Raw genomic sequence first — 17,715 nt, 5'->3', positions numbered from 1 at the left:
AGCTGGATGGGACCAAGAATTAAGGAACGAAAAGAACTACTCACAGGCTGAAAGAAAGGTTACAGAAGTCCCAGGAGGAAGAATAGATTTGAATCAGCATGCTTATTTTATTTTGAGGCAGCAACGCAAGGAATGTGAAAGGTGGCTACCCCAAATCCCAAAGCAAGGCTATTTCTGAATAGTTCCCCAGTATTCAAATTTCTGGGACTTTATTATTGTTTTTTCTGTGTGCAATGCCTTTCTCCCCTCTCTGGCAAACTCTGTTGCTCAGATTTAAAGCTTCAGCTCAAATGCAAAATAGATATTTGAGTCTTCCCATGGTAGCCCATAACCCTATGTTCATACTTCTTTGGAACATTATTACACTTGCCCACTCACTTCCTCTACCAGTGCGATTAATAGTAGCTTACATTTATTTGGCTCTTACTATGTTCTAGAACTATGCTAAACATTTACAATGTATTGTTATACAATTGCATGTATTATATTTCCTATTTTATAAATAAAAATCCTGAGGTTTAAAGTGGCCTCCCTGGTGGTGCAAGGGGTTAAGCACTGCACTATGAGGCAATCCGAACCCTCTACAGCGAGTTTGATCCCCGGCCCGCCTGGGAGCAACCCACATGGCGCAGCAGACCTCTCCTGTCTCGCCCGCTGCTCCCCTCAGCAGTGCATTTCAGCCAATCTGCCTATTCTACTCCCAATTCTGTCTCTGGTGAATCCTCTCACCTGCCCGCATCTCTGGCCTGTACCCAGCTCTTGTATGCATAAATAAATAAATCTTAAAAAAAAAAATACAGTGTGGTTAGGCAGACAGCCAGGAAGGAAGAAAGCTGGGATTCAAACTCAGATTTGTAGAACTCCAGAAGTCAGTGTTAAGCCACTTGATTGTTTTCCTGGAGACCACACATTCTCTTTTCTGATCTGTCTGATTCTAGGATGGTAGCTGACACATGGCTCAAAAATCGTACAAATTAACTGTTATGACATGGCTGGGTATAAAAGTTGGCGCCCTTAGTACTCCTTTACCCAGATAGAATTCCACCCTCCTAAAAGTCACATTCTAGGGGAAAGGAGAAGGAAGTCTAAACCTCACATTTGAACTTAAGCTGCTTTATTTCACAGATTCAAGTATGGTAAATGAGGGACTTTTCTTCCCGCCCCCCACCCCCAACAAGAGAGCACACAGATAACAATGGTTGTGTCTCATCAACAGGCAAGTGCATCTGGGGATGAGAGTCTCCTCTTACAGCAGCGACTCAAGTTGTTCCAATCAAACCAGGTGGAAGCAACCAAGATAATATCATCAGACCCTATCACTGCGCACACTGAGGCCTGGACAGGGGCAGAGGGAGGCCGGGGGCTAAAAGATGAGATTAAGCTGCGCCCGAGCTGGCAGCCCGGGATCAGAGTTCTGTAGTGTGGTTTTTCATCTAGTCAGCCCGGTGCCGCGTCTCCAAGCAAGTGGTCCTGGACCACTAGGAAACTGTCAGACCACAGGCTCCACTCCCCTCCCTTCGGGCTCGGTAACCCCACCTCCTCCGGGCTCAGGCCTGGGGAAGACGGTTCCTGGTTCGGGTCTCCACCTGCAAGGTCCTCCGACGCCCGCAGGCCGCTCTAGCCCCGCTTTTCAATGGTCATGCTTCCGGGGCGGTCCAGCCCGCCCCCTACTACCCGCCTCTCCTCCGCGCTTAGCCCCACTCTTTGGCAAAAGACACCTCTTCCTCAGGAAGCTGGGTCGACAGCCCCATGTCCTGGCCACAGTTCATCTCCCCGCGAGCCCGAAAGAGGCCCCGCCCCCCAACTTCCTCTCCCCAAGCACCGCCCTTCCGGCGGGGCCCCTTTCTGATTGGCTGGCCAGTGCTTCCTCAGGGACGCGGCCACTCGGAGGTCGCTGCAGCGGGCGCTCTAGCCGCCGTCTCGTGGTCTCGCCTCTCTCGTTTGGCTGCGCGCTCTCTATGGTGCTGGCGACATGTGGCGCCTCCCGGGAATCCGGGGCCGAGGTGAGGGGCGTGGGAAACGAGAACCTCTAGGATGCTGAAACATCCACCCCGAAGAGGAGGCGCGCCAGAGGAGACCGCTAAGCTGTAGTGGGCGGGGCTAGGACCGCGTGAAGGCGGGGCCCAGGGCCATGGCTACACCCAGAATTCGGGCTGTTTTGGCATTTGAGGGTGGGTGGGGTTTGTGAGAAGAAGGTGGAGCTTAGGTCCAAGTTGATGGGCGGGGAGCTGTTGGAAAAGGATAAGAGTCAAATAGCAGGAGATTGTAGGTGGAGTCAGTGTAAGATGGGCAGAGGTCAGTAAGTCAGCCGGGCCAATGTGGCGGGAATTTGCGACAAAGCGCTTCAAACATTGAGCATTAGTTGGTGGATGACAGTCTCGTCATTTTAGGATCGTGGTGGTCAGCTCTAGGAGGGCACCAGAATCATCTAGGGAGGTTCTTAAAAATGTATGTGCTCCACCCTGAATGGTTCTTATTTATTGATTCTGGGGTGGCACCCTAGAATTTGTCCTAGGCAATATATTGACTGCCACATGTACCCCTATGTAAGGACCTCTGCAGAAGCACATGTCAGTGATTTCTGGGTTCCTCTGGTGGGGCTGTGTCAAGGATCTGAGGGAAGATTGGTGGGACACCATTGCCTCAGTCCTGTTCCTGTTGAGGTGACTGTATTTGTTGCCCTGCACAGCTCTTACCCGGCTGCTGGGACCTTGGCTCCAGGGCGTGAACCCCAAGTCCACCACCCCAGATGGGCTTCAGGTTACCTCCTCTACTCTCCTGGTCCCAGTGCCCAGCTTTGACAGGTAAGATACTGCCATTCCATCCTCAATCTCCCCAGGCCTTACTCTCCTCCAAACTGGGACTGAACTTGATAGTGTCTATTGATTGCATCATCTAGGTCAGGTCCCCATGGCCCAGGTCCAGGTACGAGCAGAGGTCCGAGGTCACACCGATGGAAGGATGCTTTCCAGTGGGTGTCTGCCCGTGTCTCCCCAAATACCCTGTGGGATGCCATATCATGGGTAAGACTTCTATCTTTATGAAAGTAGGACTGAGAAATAAGAACTGGGCCATCCTTATGCTCACACTCAAAATTTGAGTAACCATGGTATTGGAACATATTTGGGGAGATATTGCCGCATATTTTTATTCCTCCTTTCATTCAGGAAACATTTATTTAACACCTTCTGTGAGTCAGGCATTTTTGGTAGGCACTAGGGATACATACCAGAGAACCAGGTAGATATGATTGTTGTCTTCACAGTGCTTACAGTAAGTAATAATAAATAGCTAACATTTATTTGTGCAAAATATTATGCATTACCTTGTTGTACCCAGTATGGCTTCTAAAAACACCTAGTACAGATATCCTGGTCATAATACCTGATCAGTAAATATTTGTTGACTCTGACATAAAGTCAAGTGCTTAGTAGTAAACACAAGGTCTGATAGGGCAGAATCTCTGCCTTCTAGGTTCAGCTTACAAGGTATTCTGAATGAAGTTGGCACACACATCACTCTCATGTCTGTCACTTCTTGTCCCTGTCACTTTTATGCTCTGTACTTTGAGCAAGTGACTTGACCTCTCTGAGTTTCAGTTGTTTCTGCTGTAAGTGGGTGTCAGCAGCAGAGGCAGGGGATTTTCTCCATAGCAGAGGCACTTCTCCCTGGGGAATTGGGAAGAGGGCATACCATACCCAGGAGAGGGGAACCTTTTCCCATTTTTGCCAAAGATCTGAGCCCTAGGGTGATCTCACAGTGAATCCTTTTGGAAACTGGGCCTGAATCTCAGATGTCCTGATGCCAACCCTCAACGTTATCACTGCTGTCTATGTGAAAGCGCTTGAGCTCAAGCTGTCCCCAGTGCCGTGAACATGCGTCCCAGTTATTGACAGTGCTGGCACCTTGCCTTCTTTCTGGTCTCAACTCACACATTACCCATACAGAGACTTTCCCTTACTCCCTTTCTTATCAGGTTATCCTCTTCTGCTCATACATACCCCCAATTTGTTTCCTTTTTGACAGTGAGCAAAATTTGTACTTGGAGTTTATCTTTCTCCCTCAATGAAGATATAAACTGTGCATCTGATTTGATTGCTATTGTACACAGCTCCTGTTGTAACAAAAAAATATTGTTATGCACAGGAAGGGAAAGGGAAAACCTAGCAGTCACTGGGCTAGCAGCTAGCTTAGGTCTTCTGTAGACCAGGAATGGAGAAATGCCCTCAGCAAGCCTACATCTGTGAATGTGTGTGTGGCAGGGTGGCTTGGTGGGGGGAAGGGAGGAGTTGTGCCAGGCTAGAGAAAGAGAGTGAGCCTGATGGGAAACTTCGATCTGTTGCTATATTTGTGGTCAAGCCCTAACATACTGCCTGATCGCTTTGCCCTCTTAGACTCTGTGTGTTCTGTCACTCGCTCATACATCTATTCACCATGTTATGTGCTAGTTCTTATCTTAGTACTTTATTGGGTTTTGGGGATACCTGGTGAGCAAAACAGACATGGCTTCTGCCCTCATATTATTTTGGCACTAACACAAAAGACAGACCCTAGATGAATAATTTGAGATGATTATTTAAGTACCAGTTTAATAGGGCTCCAGAGAAGATTGAATGCTGTGAGTGTATATAGTAGGGGAGCCGCCCCAACCAGCATCACAAGTGGCTTCTCAAGAGAGTGGTGTTTGAGTTGAAGGCTGAGATTGAAGGAGGTGACTGATAGAGACTTGTTTCGCTGACATGCTGTCTTTTCCAGGGCACTCTGGCTGTGCTGGCCCTGCAGCTGGCAAGGCAGATCCATTTCCAGGCATCCCTGCCAGCAGGACCTCAGAGAGTGGAGCGCTGCTCTTGGCACAGTCCCCTGGACTGTTTCCTCTCCTCTCCCTGGTGGCTCCCACAACCCTGTGAGTTCTCAGTCCAGGGACAGGAGGGATGGGATGGGAGTTTCGCCTAGCCAGGAAACATCTCTGGGACCCACCTCAGGAAAAGAGCCATCAGCAGCTCTTTGCCTTTCCTATCTGGAGTCAGAGGAAGGGGAATATTCTGTCCACCCAGGGTGTGGGCCACACCTACCCCTCACTGCCCTCCCATCACCTTGGAGGGAACCCCATAGTGTTCCAGGTTACTTTCAATCTGGGTGTGACTTCCTGCCTATCCCTCAGCAAGTTAGGTTATTCTCTGGTCTTTCATTCACTAATAAATGCATTTTAATGAGTAGCTATTATGTGCATGGTAGAGAGGCAATGCAGCTTAGCAGTTAAGGCTCTGGAGTCAGATTATCAGGATTCAGGCACCAGAGTGCCTTGTGTGCCAAGGCAAATCGCTTTTAACTTCCTTGTGCTTTAATTTCTTTATTGATAAAAATGGGATATCATAAAATTCACACCATAGGTTTTTTTGGGGGACTAAATGAGTTAATATATATCAAGGATTTCGAATAGTGCCTGGCACATAGTACATGCTCCATAAGTATCAGTTTAAGTTTTTATTATGATGATTAAAATCATTATCAGTGTTACCCTCAAGCAAAGTACTGGGAGCACAACTGTCCATAAGATTGAAGCTGCCCTCTTGCTACAGGAATTGAAGCAGAGGAGTGATTTATGCTGAGGGAGGGAGGTTAGCATAAATGTGGTCCCCTCACCACCCCTGTGGAAAGAAGCCAGCAAAGGAAATGGAGGAGGAGCTGTCACAGGAGTTTCCAAATTCTTTCTCTGGTTCCCAAAACCTCAGGGAGCAATCACTCAAGCTCGAGCAAGCTGACCTGATCCCCTCTGACCTGACTGCTCTTGCTGACCTTTCCAGCCTTGCGGAGGCACATCCTCCCCAGCCCTGATGGCCCAACTCCCAGCCACCCTGGCCTCAGGGAACCCAGGCTGAGTCAGGAAGAGCCCTACCCTCCGCGTGAGAGCCCCTCCTCTCACAGGTCCTTGACAGCAGCTGGCCTTCAGGATCCCTCTGAGGAAGGTAGGTCTCTACCTTCTAGAACCAGCAGAAGGTGGTGGGGAATGGGGGTGGTGAGGACTATTGTGCAGATGGTGGCTGGGTGTCAACCATTTCTCTGCAGATCTCAGTGACATTGGCTTCCTGCATGGCAGCAGTAACTTCAAAGGTGAGGCAAAACCAACCCAGCCTCAGCCCTCTGGTGAAAAGCAGGTATTGTCCAGCTTTGCCCACTCAGATTTCCATAACAGGCCCCATGGGCAGGTGGCCATCCCAGTGAACAATCCCATCGTAAATATTTATATTTCTTTTTCAGGAACAAGATAAGTCAAAGACTATTTCTCTGGAGGAGGCTGTGACATCCATTCAGCAGCTCTTCCAGCTCAGTGTTTCCATCGCTTTCAACTTCCTGGGTAACTGTGTGGCCCTGCCTCAAGGCAGGTGGATGGGAACGTGGAGAGGGTATGGGCTCGGTCAGATAGAGTCAGGGTAGAGGGTGGTTAAACGAGAGAGTTTCTTTTTTCCCAGGTAAGTGGACCAAATGTACCACAGTAGTGTCGGGGCCCCATGCATCCTTATTCTGCCATTCTTAAAACTGGCTTCCTTTTCAAGGTCCAATTTGACTATTCCAGCTCCTGCCCCCTTATCCATGTTATAACAGCTTGGTGGGGTGCGAGGGGAAGCTAAAGGACCCTTCCTTCCCTGTGAGGACCTGATCCAGAAGTTATACTAATAATTGGGCCTCCCTGGTGGCGCAGGCGGTTGAGCGCCGCACTCTGAGGCTGTCCACAACCTCTGCAACGCAGTTTTGATCCCAACCAGCCGGCGAGAATCCCATGTGGCGCGGCAGACCTCTCCTGTCTCGCCCACTGCTCCCCTCAGCAGTGTATTTCGTCAGTCTGCCTGTTCTGTTCCCAGCTCTGTCTGGTGAATCCTCTCACCCTCCTGTGCATCTGGCCTGTACCCCGGTTCTTGTATAAATAAGTAAATCTTAAAAAAAAGGAAGTTATACTAATAATTGTCTAGAATGTAGGCTAATGACCTCACTGTCACAGGTGAGCCTGGGAATGCAGTCTAGCTGAATGACCATGTACTTACCTAAAAATTTTGTTACTTTGGGGGCCTACCTGATGGTGCAGCAGGTTGAGCACAGCACTGTGGGGCTGTCCGCAGCCTCTACAGCACGGGTTCAATTCCCGGCCGGCCAGGGAGATACCCACATGGCGAGGCAGACCTCTCCTGTCTCACCCGCTGCTCCCTTCAGCAGTGTTTTCGGTTGTCTGCCTGTTCTGCTCCCCGCTCTGTCTCTGGTAAATTCTCTCACCCTCCCATGCCTCTGGCCTGTATCCCAGTTCTTGTATAAATAAAAATAAATCTTTAAAAAATTTTTGTTACTGTGTGAGGAGGAGAAAATAAATCCTTAGCATTTAGAGAACATTAGCATTCTCTGCCATACATAGGCAGGAAAAGGCTCCTGAGGTTTGGAGTAGACCCTCGGTGCACAAATAGGAACCTCGGTCCTAGAGACTCCAGGTGCCCTCCACCATTTGGCCTGTTCTCTGCAGTGACATGGCTTAAGTTTTCAGCCTTCTGCTGTGAAGATCCAGACACCCAGTAGCATCTGTTATAATATAGAGGGTAGTCAGGTGAGAGACTGGGATTCATTCCAAACAAGTTTGTTGAGTATCCACCCTTTGTCAGACTGCATCTTAGATATTGAGCGGTTCATAGGTGGTTCACAGTGCTTCATAGGACCAAGTCCTTACTCTCATGGAGCTGACATGAAAGTTAGGGACAGAAAGACAGTCATTGGCAACAAATAAAAAAGATAATTTTAGATGGTGATAAATGTTGTGGATAAAATTAAACAGGAATATGTTAGTTACCTGGGCAAGGAGCAACTTTTTTTTTTTTTTTTTTTTTTATAGAGGCATGTTTTATTTATTTATTTATTTGTTTGTTTGTTTTGTTTATACAAGCACTGGGTACAGTCAGAAGCGCGGGAGGGTGAGAGAATTCACCAGAGCCAGAGCGGGGAGCAGAGCAGGCAGAAGGACTGAAGTACACTGCTGAGGGGAGCAGCGGGCGGCAGGAGAGGTCTGCGCGCCATGCGGGACCCTCCTCCGGTGGCCGGGGAGCAGCCGGGGATCGAACCGGCGCCGCAGAGGCTGCGGGCAGCTTCACAACCCAGGGCTCAACCGCTGCACCACCTGGGAGGCCCAAGGAGCAACTTTTGATTGTAAGACCTCACTGGGAAGATCTTCAAGCTATGACTTGATAAACAAAAATGAGCCAATCTTGTTTCCATCTCGAGAAAGCTTTCTGTGCAGAGGGAACAGTAGGACCGAGTTTTGCTTGTTGAAGGAATGAAAGAAAGGTGAGTGTGGCTGGAACTTCAAGATAAATGGGAGAGTAGGAGGAGATGAAGTTAGAGAAGCAGGCAGGTGTCAGATCAAGCAAGAACTTCTGAGCCAGGGTAGAGTGCGGATTTTCTGAGTGAGTCAGGAAGCCATTGGAGGGCTTGAAGCTGGAGCAGGAAGGAGGGCAGTCACATGATCTGATGTACTTTTCCAAAAATCTCTGGCTGTGGTGTAGACAGATGTGGATTGTAGTGATGCCAGAGGGGAAACAGGAGTCAGCACCGAGCTGTTAATGGCTGGTTAAGTATCATGTCATGGCAGTTTGTTCCAGGTTAGAGGTAGAGGAGACCGAATAGATAGTGTATGTTGATGGAGCCAGTGTGGGGGATGGGGAAGGGTAGGATCTTTTGCCCTATTGAGTCTTCTCAAGGATAGAGGGTTCTGTGCATCCTGGGCAGTGAGTTTTCAGGAGGCAAGGAGATGCCTTTAATTCACTGCTGGCTGAATGGAACCTGGCTTCCACCTCATTAGCTTTTTGTGATTTTGATGGGCAGCCTCTTCTGAGAATTTTCTTGCCCATTCCTTCATTCATATATTCATTTATTCAGCAAGTGCTAAGCACTGCAGCAGAACACAAAGGGAGCATAAGCCATAATCATATTTTGCATTTGTATAGAGCTTTCACCCTATGCAAAGTTATTTCTTCCACATTCTTTTTCTGCTGCTGCCTCCCGGATTTTACAGTCTAATTGAGGAGACAGAGCTTGTACTCTTGAAACAGTTTAGTTCATAGAAAAAGGCTGGTATAATAAGTAAGTGCCAATGTGTTTAAAGGCTGAGTGTGGTCTGAAGGTTCTGGAGCAGAAACAGATGGGAAGGCCTGATGGTGAAGGCAGGAAATGATATCCTGGGCAGGAGAAACCATGTGAGCAAAGGCTCAGGGCTGACATTCGGCTGTGCCAGCTCCTTCCCAGTTTTCCTTTTTGTTTGGATGATAAAAAGAATGAACATGGGCTTTGGGGTTGGACATACTTGAGTTCACATCTCAGCTCTGTTATTTCCCGTAGTTTCCTTATAAGGCAAGATTAATAGTATTAGCTGTATCAGTTAAGTTTTGTCAGTTAGAAATAGCCTAAACCCACTCTGGTTAACAGAGGCACACAAGGAATCAATTGACATCTAGTGACTTGCCAAGCCTCAATAGGCCAGGAGTGAGAGAAGCTCCAGAGATGCAGGGCAAGTCATTGCTAGATGGGATGTCCCAAGGGCTGCCCTCAGAATAAATGTGCAAGAGCTGTCATAAGCAGATCAAAATTCAGGTTCCTGAGAGGGTCTCATTGCTTGGCAAGAGCACAGGCATGTTGACTGACGGCACTGTGGGGAGAGCCATTCCCAGAAGGACTCCGTACCATTCCCAAGAGGAGGAGGGTGGTTTATAGCAGGGCAGAACCTACTGATGTCTAGGGCAAACCAAGGGACTATTGGAGGATGAAAATATGTACAAAGTATGTAATACAGAAAAGGAAGGGAAGGAGCTGGTGGATATCTGGCCAAGGAAATGGCTGAGGAAGCTGTGAGTGTTTATGCCTGGTGCTTTCTTATAGGGACAGAGAGCATGAAGAATGGAGACCACACAGCAGCCTTTTCATACTTCCAGAAAGCAGCAGACCGTGGCTATAGCAAAGCACAGTACAACGTGGGCCTGTGTCATGAGCACGGCAGGGGTACCCCCAGGGACCTTGGCAAGGTACCGCAACCCCCACCCCCCTCCCGGTTCAGCCCCTGTGCTGGGCTGCTCACAGTGACCTCCAGAAATGAGCAGTGAGCTGGGCTTGGGGGAAATCTAGCTTCTCTCTCCTAGTCATAAGGGAAAGAGAAGAAAGAAGCTCCTAATTGCTCGAAATTTAGATTCAAAACTCAGGGAGGGCAGGGACCTTGTCTTTGTTCTCTGCAGCTGTATACTCAGGGCCCACACCATTCCTTTGATGAATGGATCATTTAATTCTCAGAAAGTAGGGTAGTACTCCAAGATGTATATCTAAGAATGGGTTTCTTAGAATTTCATATGGTGATAGTAAAGGGAAAGCAACTTGAAGTTCCTTTCTTGGGGAACTGGTTAATTACATCTATGTGGACCTTAAAAATGATGTGCTAGATTTATATTTATTGGCAGGTAGAGACATTCATGGTGTATTGTCAGGTGAAAAAAGAGTGTACAAAATAGAATGTATTCTCTCTTTCTGCTCCTGTACACACATGTACACATATGTGTGTGTAAATGAATATATACATATGTGATGTGTATATGTATGTAGGAAAACATATAAACAGGAAGCAGTTTGTAAGGCTATACACTAAAATATTAATGGAACAGTCTTTAAGAAGCAGGATTTTTTGGGCCTCCCCGGTGGCGCAGCAGTTGAGCTCTGGGTTGCGAAGCTGCCAGCGGCCTCTGCGGCGCCGGTTCGATCCCCGGCTGCTCCCCGGCCACCGGAGGAGGGTCCCACATGGCGCGCAGACCTTTCCTGCCTCCTGCTGCTCCCCTCAGCAGTGTGCTTCGGTCCTTCTGCCTGCTCTGCTCCCCGCTCTGGCTCTGGTGAATTCTCTCACCCTCCCGCGCTTCTGACTGTACCCAGTGCTTGTATAAACAAAACAAACAAACAAATAAATAAATAAATAAAAACATGCCTCTGTAAACAAAAAAAAAATAATTAAAAAAAAAAAAGCAGGATTTCTTGGGGTTTTTTTTGTTTGTTTGTTTTATTTTTGATTATCTGTATTTTTAAATTTAGCTTATTTGTATTTTCTGACTAATCTAGTATTATTATGTATTATGTAATTAGGATAATTTTTAAATATTTCACTCAAATTAAAAGCCAGCTTTCAGAGTTACCAGTTGGCTGATGTTTCTCCCATTGCCCCAGGCGGTCCTTTCTTACCAACTGGCTGCCAACCAGGGCCACAGCCTGGCTCAGTACCGATATGCCAGGTGCCTGCTGCAAGAGCCAGCCTCCTCCAGGGATCCTGAGCGGCAGAGGGCAGTATCCCTGCTGCAGCAGGCTGCAGACTCAGGCTTGAGAGAGGTGAGTGTGGTGGGTGTATCTCCTCCAGGTGGCCGGGACATGTGGGGCGGGGCAGAGACCAAAGCGCCTTTTTTCTTTCTTCCCTAACCGCAGGCCCAAGCTTTCCTCGGGGTGCTTTTCACCAAGGAACCACACCTGGATGAACTGGGCGCCGTGAAATATCTGTGGCTTGCAGCCAGCAATGGGGTACGAGGGCTCCACTATCCAGCCATTTTGGGGTTGGAATATGATGAAGGAATTTGGGAACTGGCACAGAGCCCAACTATGCTTAGAAGGTTGCTGGGAGCCCTGGGCTGTTTTAAAGCCTTAACTTGCTGACTTCCTGTGTGACCATGGGCAGTCCAGTAGTGTACTAGAGCTGGCTGGCACCAGCCTGGGACTGTAGGCACCTTAAAATCAGCTCTGGTAGGAGTATTTGCACTATAGAAATTGCTACAAATCAGGACTTAGCCCCCTGGGGAACCAGTTGTTAAACATTTACCAGGGCTGTACTGGGCCAGTCATATCTTGTTCTTCTGGGCACTAAAATTAGAATAGTAATGTCTGCCTTACCTGTGTGTTACTTCATAGGGTTGTGGTGAACATTGTAATCTGACTGAAATAATAGGTATGAGAGCAAGTGGTTAGCTGTGTGCTTGGAAGGCACCTCCTCATGAGCAAATAGTTTGGGGAAACTTGAAGTAATGTGAGGGAAGACGCTGAGCATTTGGAAGGGCAGAGATGTCTGGTTGTGAACCGGGGGTACTGGCATTCAAGCAGCATGACCCAGAGTTTGTTCCACAGAGCATTCCATGGGATGTTTATAAGTAATACAAAGGAAAAAAATCTTCAGTTGCATTTGGGAAAGCCTATTAAACAGGTATCTTTAATGTAGGAAATCTCAGAGCTTTATGTCTCTGTGAACCACTGAGATTCACAGTGGTTTGCTGCATTCCTTAAGTGCATTTGACCAGTATAATTTTTGAGTTACATCTGGAAGGACCAGGAGCACCGGATAAAGCAAGCAATGTGCTTGTACTAGGATTTCCCGGCCCAAGGGTTGCTGCTTCTCTTTGTTCTCTGGCCAACTTACTGACAGCTTCATTCAACTATTGGGCCTCAGAATACTTTTCCTTTTTCACTATATGTTGGCCAGAGTATCTATAGTCATCCTCAAAAGAACCGAAGTCATCAACCAGTACCTGCTCTACGCCCACCTTTCTTTGAAAGAGCCCCAGTGCCTGCCTTGGGCCGAGCCAGCCAGCACATGCTCACCCAGCCTGGGCCTTGCTGTCCTGCAGAAGGCACCCAGCATGCTAGGTGGAGAAGTCCCAAGGGGCGTCATGTAATACTGGGCTGGGGCATAGTCCTCACACTCGCTCACTGTGCTGGGGTAAGTCTTTCTCTAGCCTTGTACCAAGCAGCATTGTGGGGGGTGGAGAAGTGGGGAAGGTGTTGGCCTAATGGACATCCAGTGATGTGTTTTAAGCTGGCCTGGAGGCATGAGAATCTGGCCTGCATGTTACAGAAACTCCTTCCAGAGATTTGACTGTGGAAGATAGAAGAAATGGGATCATGGCTGGAATCAATACAGTATTTTATTGTCTTTAGTTGGAAGAGTGACTGTAATGAAAACTTTCTGCTAGAGAGGGCGAGGCTAATGATGCAGGTCAATAAAGGAAATGAAAATAATAGCATAAATCTAAGTACGTTTTATATATATATCAACACATTGTGTGCTCACAACAGTGTACTAAAGAAGGTACTGATATTATACCCACTTTATAGATGAGAAAACTGAGACACAGAGACTTGCCCAACATTACATAGCTAGTAAGTGGTGGAGCCAAGATTGGAATCCAGATGGCCTGGCTATAGAGAGTAGATCCCTCATCTCTACCCGATACTGCCCCTCTGAGGAGCACATTTCTCAGTGAGAGGAGAGAAACCATCAGAACCATGGACAAAGCCCTTTGCAGAAAAACACTTTGTGATTTATACTTGACAGGCATCCCTGGAGGTGTATTGGGCTATTCCGGAGGACAGCCTCCACCTTTATTCCTGACTCAGAATAATGTAGGCACCTGGCCCTCAGGTTTCCCACAGCTTCGCTGAGTGTGTTCTGCAGCTGGCACTTTTGCAGACTTTCTGCCGCAGCCTCTGCAAGAGAAGCGTCCACACGTTTATGGCTGGAATCTCCCTGGGAGTAGGGAAGCCTGTCTCCTAGGCGTTGCTTAAGTTCTAGCCTCTGGCTTTTCAGAATTGTGATCCCTTGGTACCAGGAGGGCCTTGACCCTGCCTGGATGAAACTACCACCAGTCCTGACTCTCCCACCTTCCTCCTGCCTCAGCATTCCAGTTCTTCAGTACTGTGTTGTGTGTATGTACATGTCTGTCTGTCTTCTCCTTTAGGACTCACAGAGCATGTACCACTTGGGAATTTGCCATGAGAAGGGCCTTGGTGTGCAGAGGAGTCTGGGAGAGGCTGTGAGATGTTACCGTCAGTCAGTAGCTCTGGGGAACAAGCCTGCCCGGGAGCGACTGCGGACCCTGTTTTCAATGGAGGCAGCAGGTACAGAGAGGAGTCAGGCCAACAGGGTCTCCCTCCCCGAGCTCAGTACACCATGACAGGGGTGTACTGTCACCATAGTCCTTGATTCAGGAGAGGGTGGCCATAGTCCTTGTCTCAGTATACCATGACAGTACACCTGGTGATGGGTAAGAACACAGTGTTTCTAGTCAAGCAAACCTGAATTTTCATCCCTGCTCTGCTCTGGTCACTGAGCTTCAAGTTTTTGAGCTTCAGTTTCTTCACCTCTGAAAATAAGTGTGTTCCTAGCACCGTACTCATTAGGTTGTGAGGATCAAATGAGATGGCTTAGCACAGCCTGGTACTCAGTAGGCCCCGAATACATGAAAGCCACTCTGGTGATTTTTCAGGGGAGACAACATCTGAGGATGCTCAGTGCCCTGGACTACCCTTCTAGGGCTCGGAGAGCCCCGCTCACTCCCGAGTCCTTGGGCTAATCTGGGTGAACAGTGCCAGGAGGTCCCAAGTCCTTTAAGAAGCCCTTGCTCCAAAGTAGTAATCCAAGAATACATGACGAGTAAGAGTTTCTCTCACTCTCCTTGCAGCCTCAGGACCCAGTGACCTGGCAGTTACAGGACTGAAGTCCTTCTCCAGCCCGTCCCTCTGCAGCCTGAACACCCTGCTGGCAGGAGCCTCACACCTCCCACATGCCTCAAGCACAGGCAGCCTTGGTCTCCTCTGTAGAAGTGGGCATCTAGGATCCAGCCCTGGAGCCCCCAGCAGGGCTATTGCCCCACACCCCTACCCCTTGGAAAGGAATCTCGTCAGACTGGGTTTTGGCTAAGGTGAGATGGAATAGTTACTGTTTTCTCACTGGGATGTGGATGGGTGGATGGGATTTGAGTGGCAATAAAAATAGGGTGTCAGTATTCCTTTCCGGGATAAAAATCCCCCTCGGGGGAACTCAGATTCTCAAGCAACTAAGTGCATAGCTAATAAACGACTTTGACCTTTACCTCCTGTTGGGAGCTCACAGATAAGTGGTGGATATATTTATAGTCATTTCTGGTCTGTGCACAAAAAAGATTTATTCAGTGACCCATGAAAATCTCTATGGAAGGTTCCAGTGACCCTGCTCCCCACCTCAGCTTCTGTCTGAGGATACCTTTCCCCACCCCATGCCTCAGCTTCCTCAGTCTTAGCCAATGTTATTTTTTGTCAACATTGGATATATATGTGTTCAGTGGTTCACAAGAGAATTTTGGGTGGTATTTGAATTAATATTTTTTATTTTAGCAGTTACTTATTTAATATCAAATGTGAAAATGTGACTAGCATATTCTAGTTTCACAGATATTAAAAACAGTGAATCAACTTAAAGAGAAACATTGTGACATTATATAAAAGGGAACACAGATCCTCCAAAAATAATGAGAGTGGTTCCATGAACAAGTAGTACTTGGGAAATACTGAATCAGGTGGTCCCCAAGACCAGCTCCCACCTTCACTGCTTCCTCCCCAATGGGTTCGTGATCATCTCCTTTTACCCTTTGATCTGGCAGGAAGGAGTTTCTTTCCTAAATGCCTGATGTATGTGCTTCACTTTTCAGACCCTTTTACTTCAGTCCTAAAGCGGGAGTCTGGGTTCTCAGAGAGACACGACAATGTGAGTCCCAAAGAAGAGGCCAGCTACCACCCATCTTCCCAAAGAACCTTAAACCCCTGCCCTAGCACTGTAAAGAGGAAAATGCATGAAGACCCAGGTTCTGGCAGCAGCCCCTTGAAGCACTGACCCAACTCTGCGTTGTTTGCTTAGTTGTAGATCAAGGGTGGTGGTGTCTGATGGGGGGCATTTTGCTGGGGAAAGGATCTTGGTACTCACTGTGGCCTGAGGAGGCTGCGTGATGCCCATGGTTATGTGGCTTTGTGAGTCACCAGGCCAGGAAAGGTCCCAGGCCTCTTGGCCCAGGGCTCTCTTGCACCGGTTCACACTGCCACTTTATATGAAAGCGTTATTATCATCCTGCCGATGTGAGAGAGTAAATGGAGATTGAGCACCTGGAGTCTGGAAGCAAGGGAGGGGGGTTCTGAGATCTTCATCTCTGATGGGTGTGCCAGAAATGTATAGGAGTTTAATAAAACAGATATTGGATTATCTCATCACTCTTGCCCTTGAGTGTGTTGGGGAGAGCCAGGAAGATGAGCAGGGAGAACTAAAAGCCGAGGCTCCATCCTCATCTCTAAACTCTCCATTAACCAATTTAAAGGGTCTTAAAAGCTTCTCCGAGAGAGACTTAGAAAAAAATGATTTCTGAGTCAACGCTAATGACTCCAATTACTGAATTTGTGAATAGCTGTTCCCTGGCTTCTGGATGTTTGCCCAAGTTCAATAGCATAGGCGTGGTTGGGGGTGGGGATGGGGGTGCAAGGCACTGAAGACCAAACCCCCTAGTGACCCTTCAGATGGGAAGGACCTCCTGGCTTGAGGAGTTCAAAGGTGGGAGTACCGCGGGAGAAGGGCTAGTTGTCCACATTTGCCTCTTTCCTGCCCACCCCCCACCCCAACCTCTCGTGGTCCCACACCTCCCTCTTAACCAGTGGGGCCCATGTGTTTCCTCTAGCTCCAGGGCCTCCCCTACCCTCTGCCCTGCACGGTGGCTTCATCCCTACTGGTTCCGTTGAGTCACTGCCTCCCACAGAAGACTCCTCAGCACCAGGAATCTTGTCGTCTTTGTATTCCAGTAGCCGAGGCACTTAGCACAAGGCCCCATGCAGGTAGAGGCTCAATACAGACATTGGTTAAAGCTTAGGTTTTTAAGCTGTGCAATGCACTAATCTCTGTGGAAAGAGAGAGAGAGAGAGAAAGGTTTCTGTGGTCAAATAAGTTTGGGAAACACTGCACTAGACATCCCCTTTTTATAGATTTACAATTCACATCAGCATATTCAAGGTTCCAAGAAGTCCTGCAGTAAAGAACTTGATTAACCCAACGCTTCCCGTCTCCTTCCCTGGAGCAGAGCCCAGCTCCCTGCAGATTGCCTGTGGACCTTCCAGGGGCACTTCCTGCCCTCCCGTGGAGCCCGGCTACCCGGCTGCTTCCCCTTCTGTTGTTACTTTGGATTCTCATATTTCCTCTTTCCCTTGCCCCTGCCAGGGGGTCCAGGAGCAGTTCAGACAGTCCGGGGACACTGGGCCTCCTGTGGTGGTGGCCACAGGGGGTTCTCCCTCCCACTGAGTCATTTCAACTTAAGTACTGATTCAATTTGGGGTACCAAAGGTGGAGGTGGGATATTTTTAAACTCTCCTTGTGGAGAGGGAAGGATAGAAAAGTCATGCAAGAATGTTGTCAAAGGACCAAAAATCCTTGGCTCTCAGTCGCTGCGGTCTCCAAATAGCCCCATGGGATGGGCTCATCGGCAGACCCAGGAACTGCTGTGCTTGTGCCATTAAAATTCCGTTACTAATGACTCATGTGCCCTGAAAGGAAATGTGAAGGGAAGACAGGGAGGTGGCCCCTGTCAGCAGGGCCAGCTTGGGTCAGGATGTTGGATGATCCGGGGTTTGGGGCCTGGCCTCCTTGGTAATGAAACCTTTGTGCAAGGCTCCGCTGCCTCAGTTTCTTCATCCAGAGACCCTGTGGGGCTCAGGGATCCTTGAGACTATGATATTTGTTGTATCACCAATGCCAATACTCTACAGGGGCACTTAGTAGATGTTCAGTAAATATTTAGTCAATGAATGAATGATTCTGCGCATCACCCCCTCTTTACCCAACGCCCAGCACCAAGCCTACCCAATTTATGCCTTAAATAGTTGTTGAGT

General features: G+C 48.3%; 1 protein-coding gene across 2 annotated transcripts; it reads left to right on the top strand.

Annotated features, from left to right (window-relative positions):
• The first annotated feature begins 1,869 nt into the window (after window positions 1-1,869).
• DELE1 (DAP3 binding cell death enhancer 1) lies at window positions 1,870-16,195 on the top strand. 2 transcript variants are annotated; one of them, XM_037509063.2, is made up of 13 exons: window positions 1,870-2,003; window positions 2,690-2,804; window positions 2,900-3,023; window positions 4,756-4,903; window positions 5,805-5,966; window positions 6,067-6,155; window positions 6,259-6,379; window positions 9,907-10,049; window positions 11,227-11,385; window positions 11,479-11,571; window positions 13,776-13,935; window positions 14,499-14,738; window positions 15,504-16,195. In XM_037509063.2, the coding sequence occupies exons 1-12, from the start codon at window positions 1,973-1,975 to the stop codon at window positions 14,735-14,737; spliced, it is 1,584 nt and encodes a 527-aa protein (XP_037364960.1). In that variant the 5' UTR covers window positions 1,870-1,972; the 3' UTR covers window position 14,738; window positions 15,504-16,195. The 2 variants fall into 2 exon arrangements, with proteins under 2 accessions (XP_037364960.1, XP_037364962.1); XM_037509065.2 differs by having other exon boundaries at window positions 6,259-6,355; window positions 15,504-16,193.
• Window positions 16,196-17,715: the final 1,520 nt, after the last annotated feature.

This window comes from Talpa occidentalis, unplaced genomic scaffold (assembly GCF_014898055.3).
Source record: "Talpa occidentalis isolate TD23 unplaced genomic scaffold, MPIMG_talOcc4v2.1 talOcc4.13, whole genome shotgun sequence".
NCBI classification, from domain to species: Eukaryota; Metazoa; Chordata; class Mammalia; order Eulipotyphla; family Talpidae; genus Talpa; species Talpa occidentalis.
Note: the sequence above shows the minus strand (reverse complement) of the source record. Positions and strands in the feature narration are given on the sequence as shown.

What these genes read in the sequence shown, in the direction of transcription:
- DELE1 (XM_037509063.2), top strand. Translation starts at nt 1,973, where the DNA reads ATGTGGCGCCTCCCGGGAATCCGGGGCCGAG. An exon ending in CTGTGTGGCCCTGCCTCAAG is followed by an intron (nt 6,380 to 9,906) that starts GCAGGTGGATGG and finishes GCTTTCTTATAG; the next exon opens with GGACAGAGAGCATGAAGAAT. An exon ending in CCCCCAGGGACCTTGGCAAG is followed by an intron (nt 10,050 to 11,226) that starts GTACCGCAACCC and finishes CCATTGCCCCAG; the next exon opens with GCGGTCCTTTCTTACCAACT.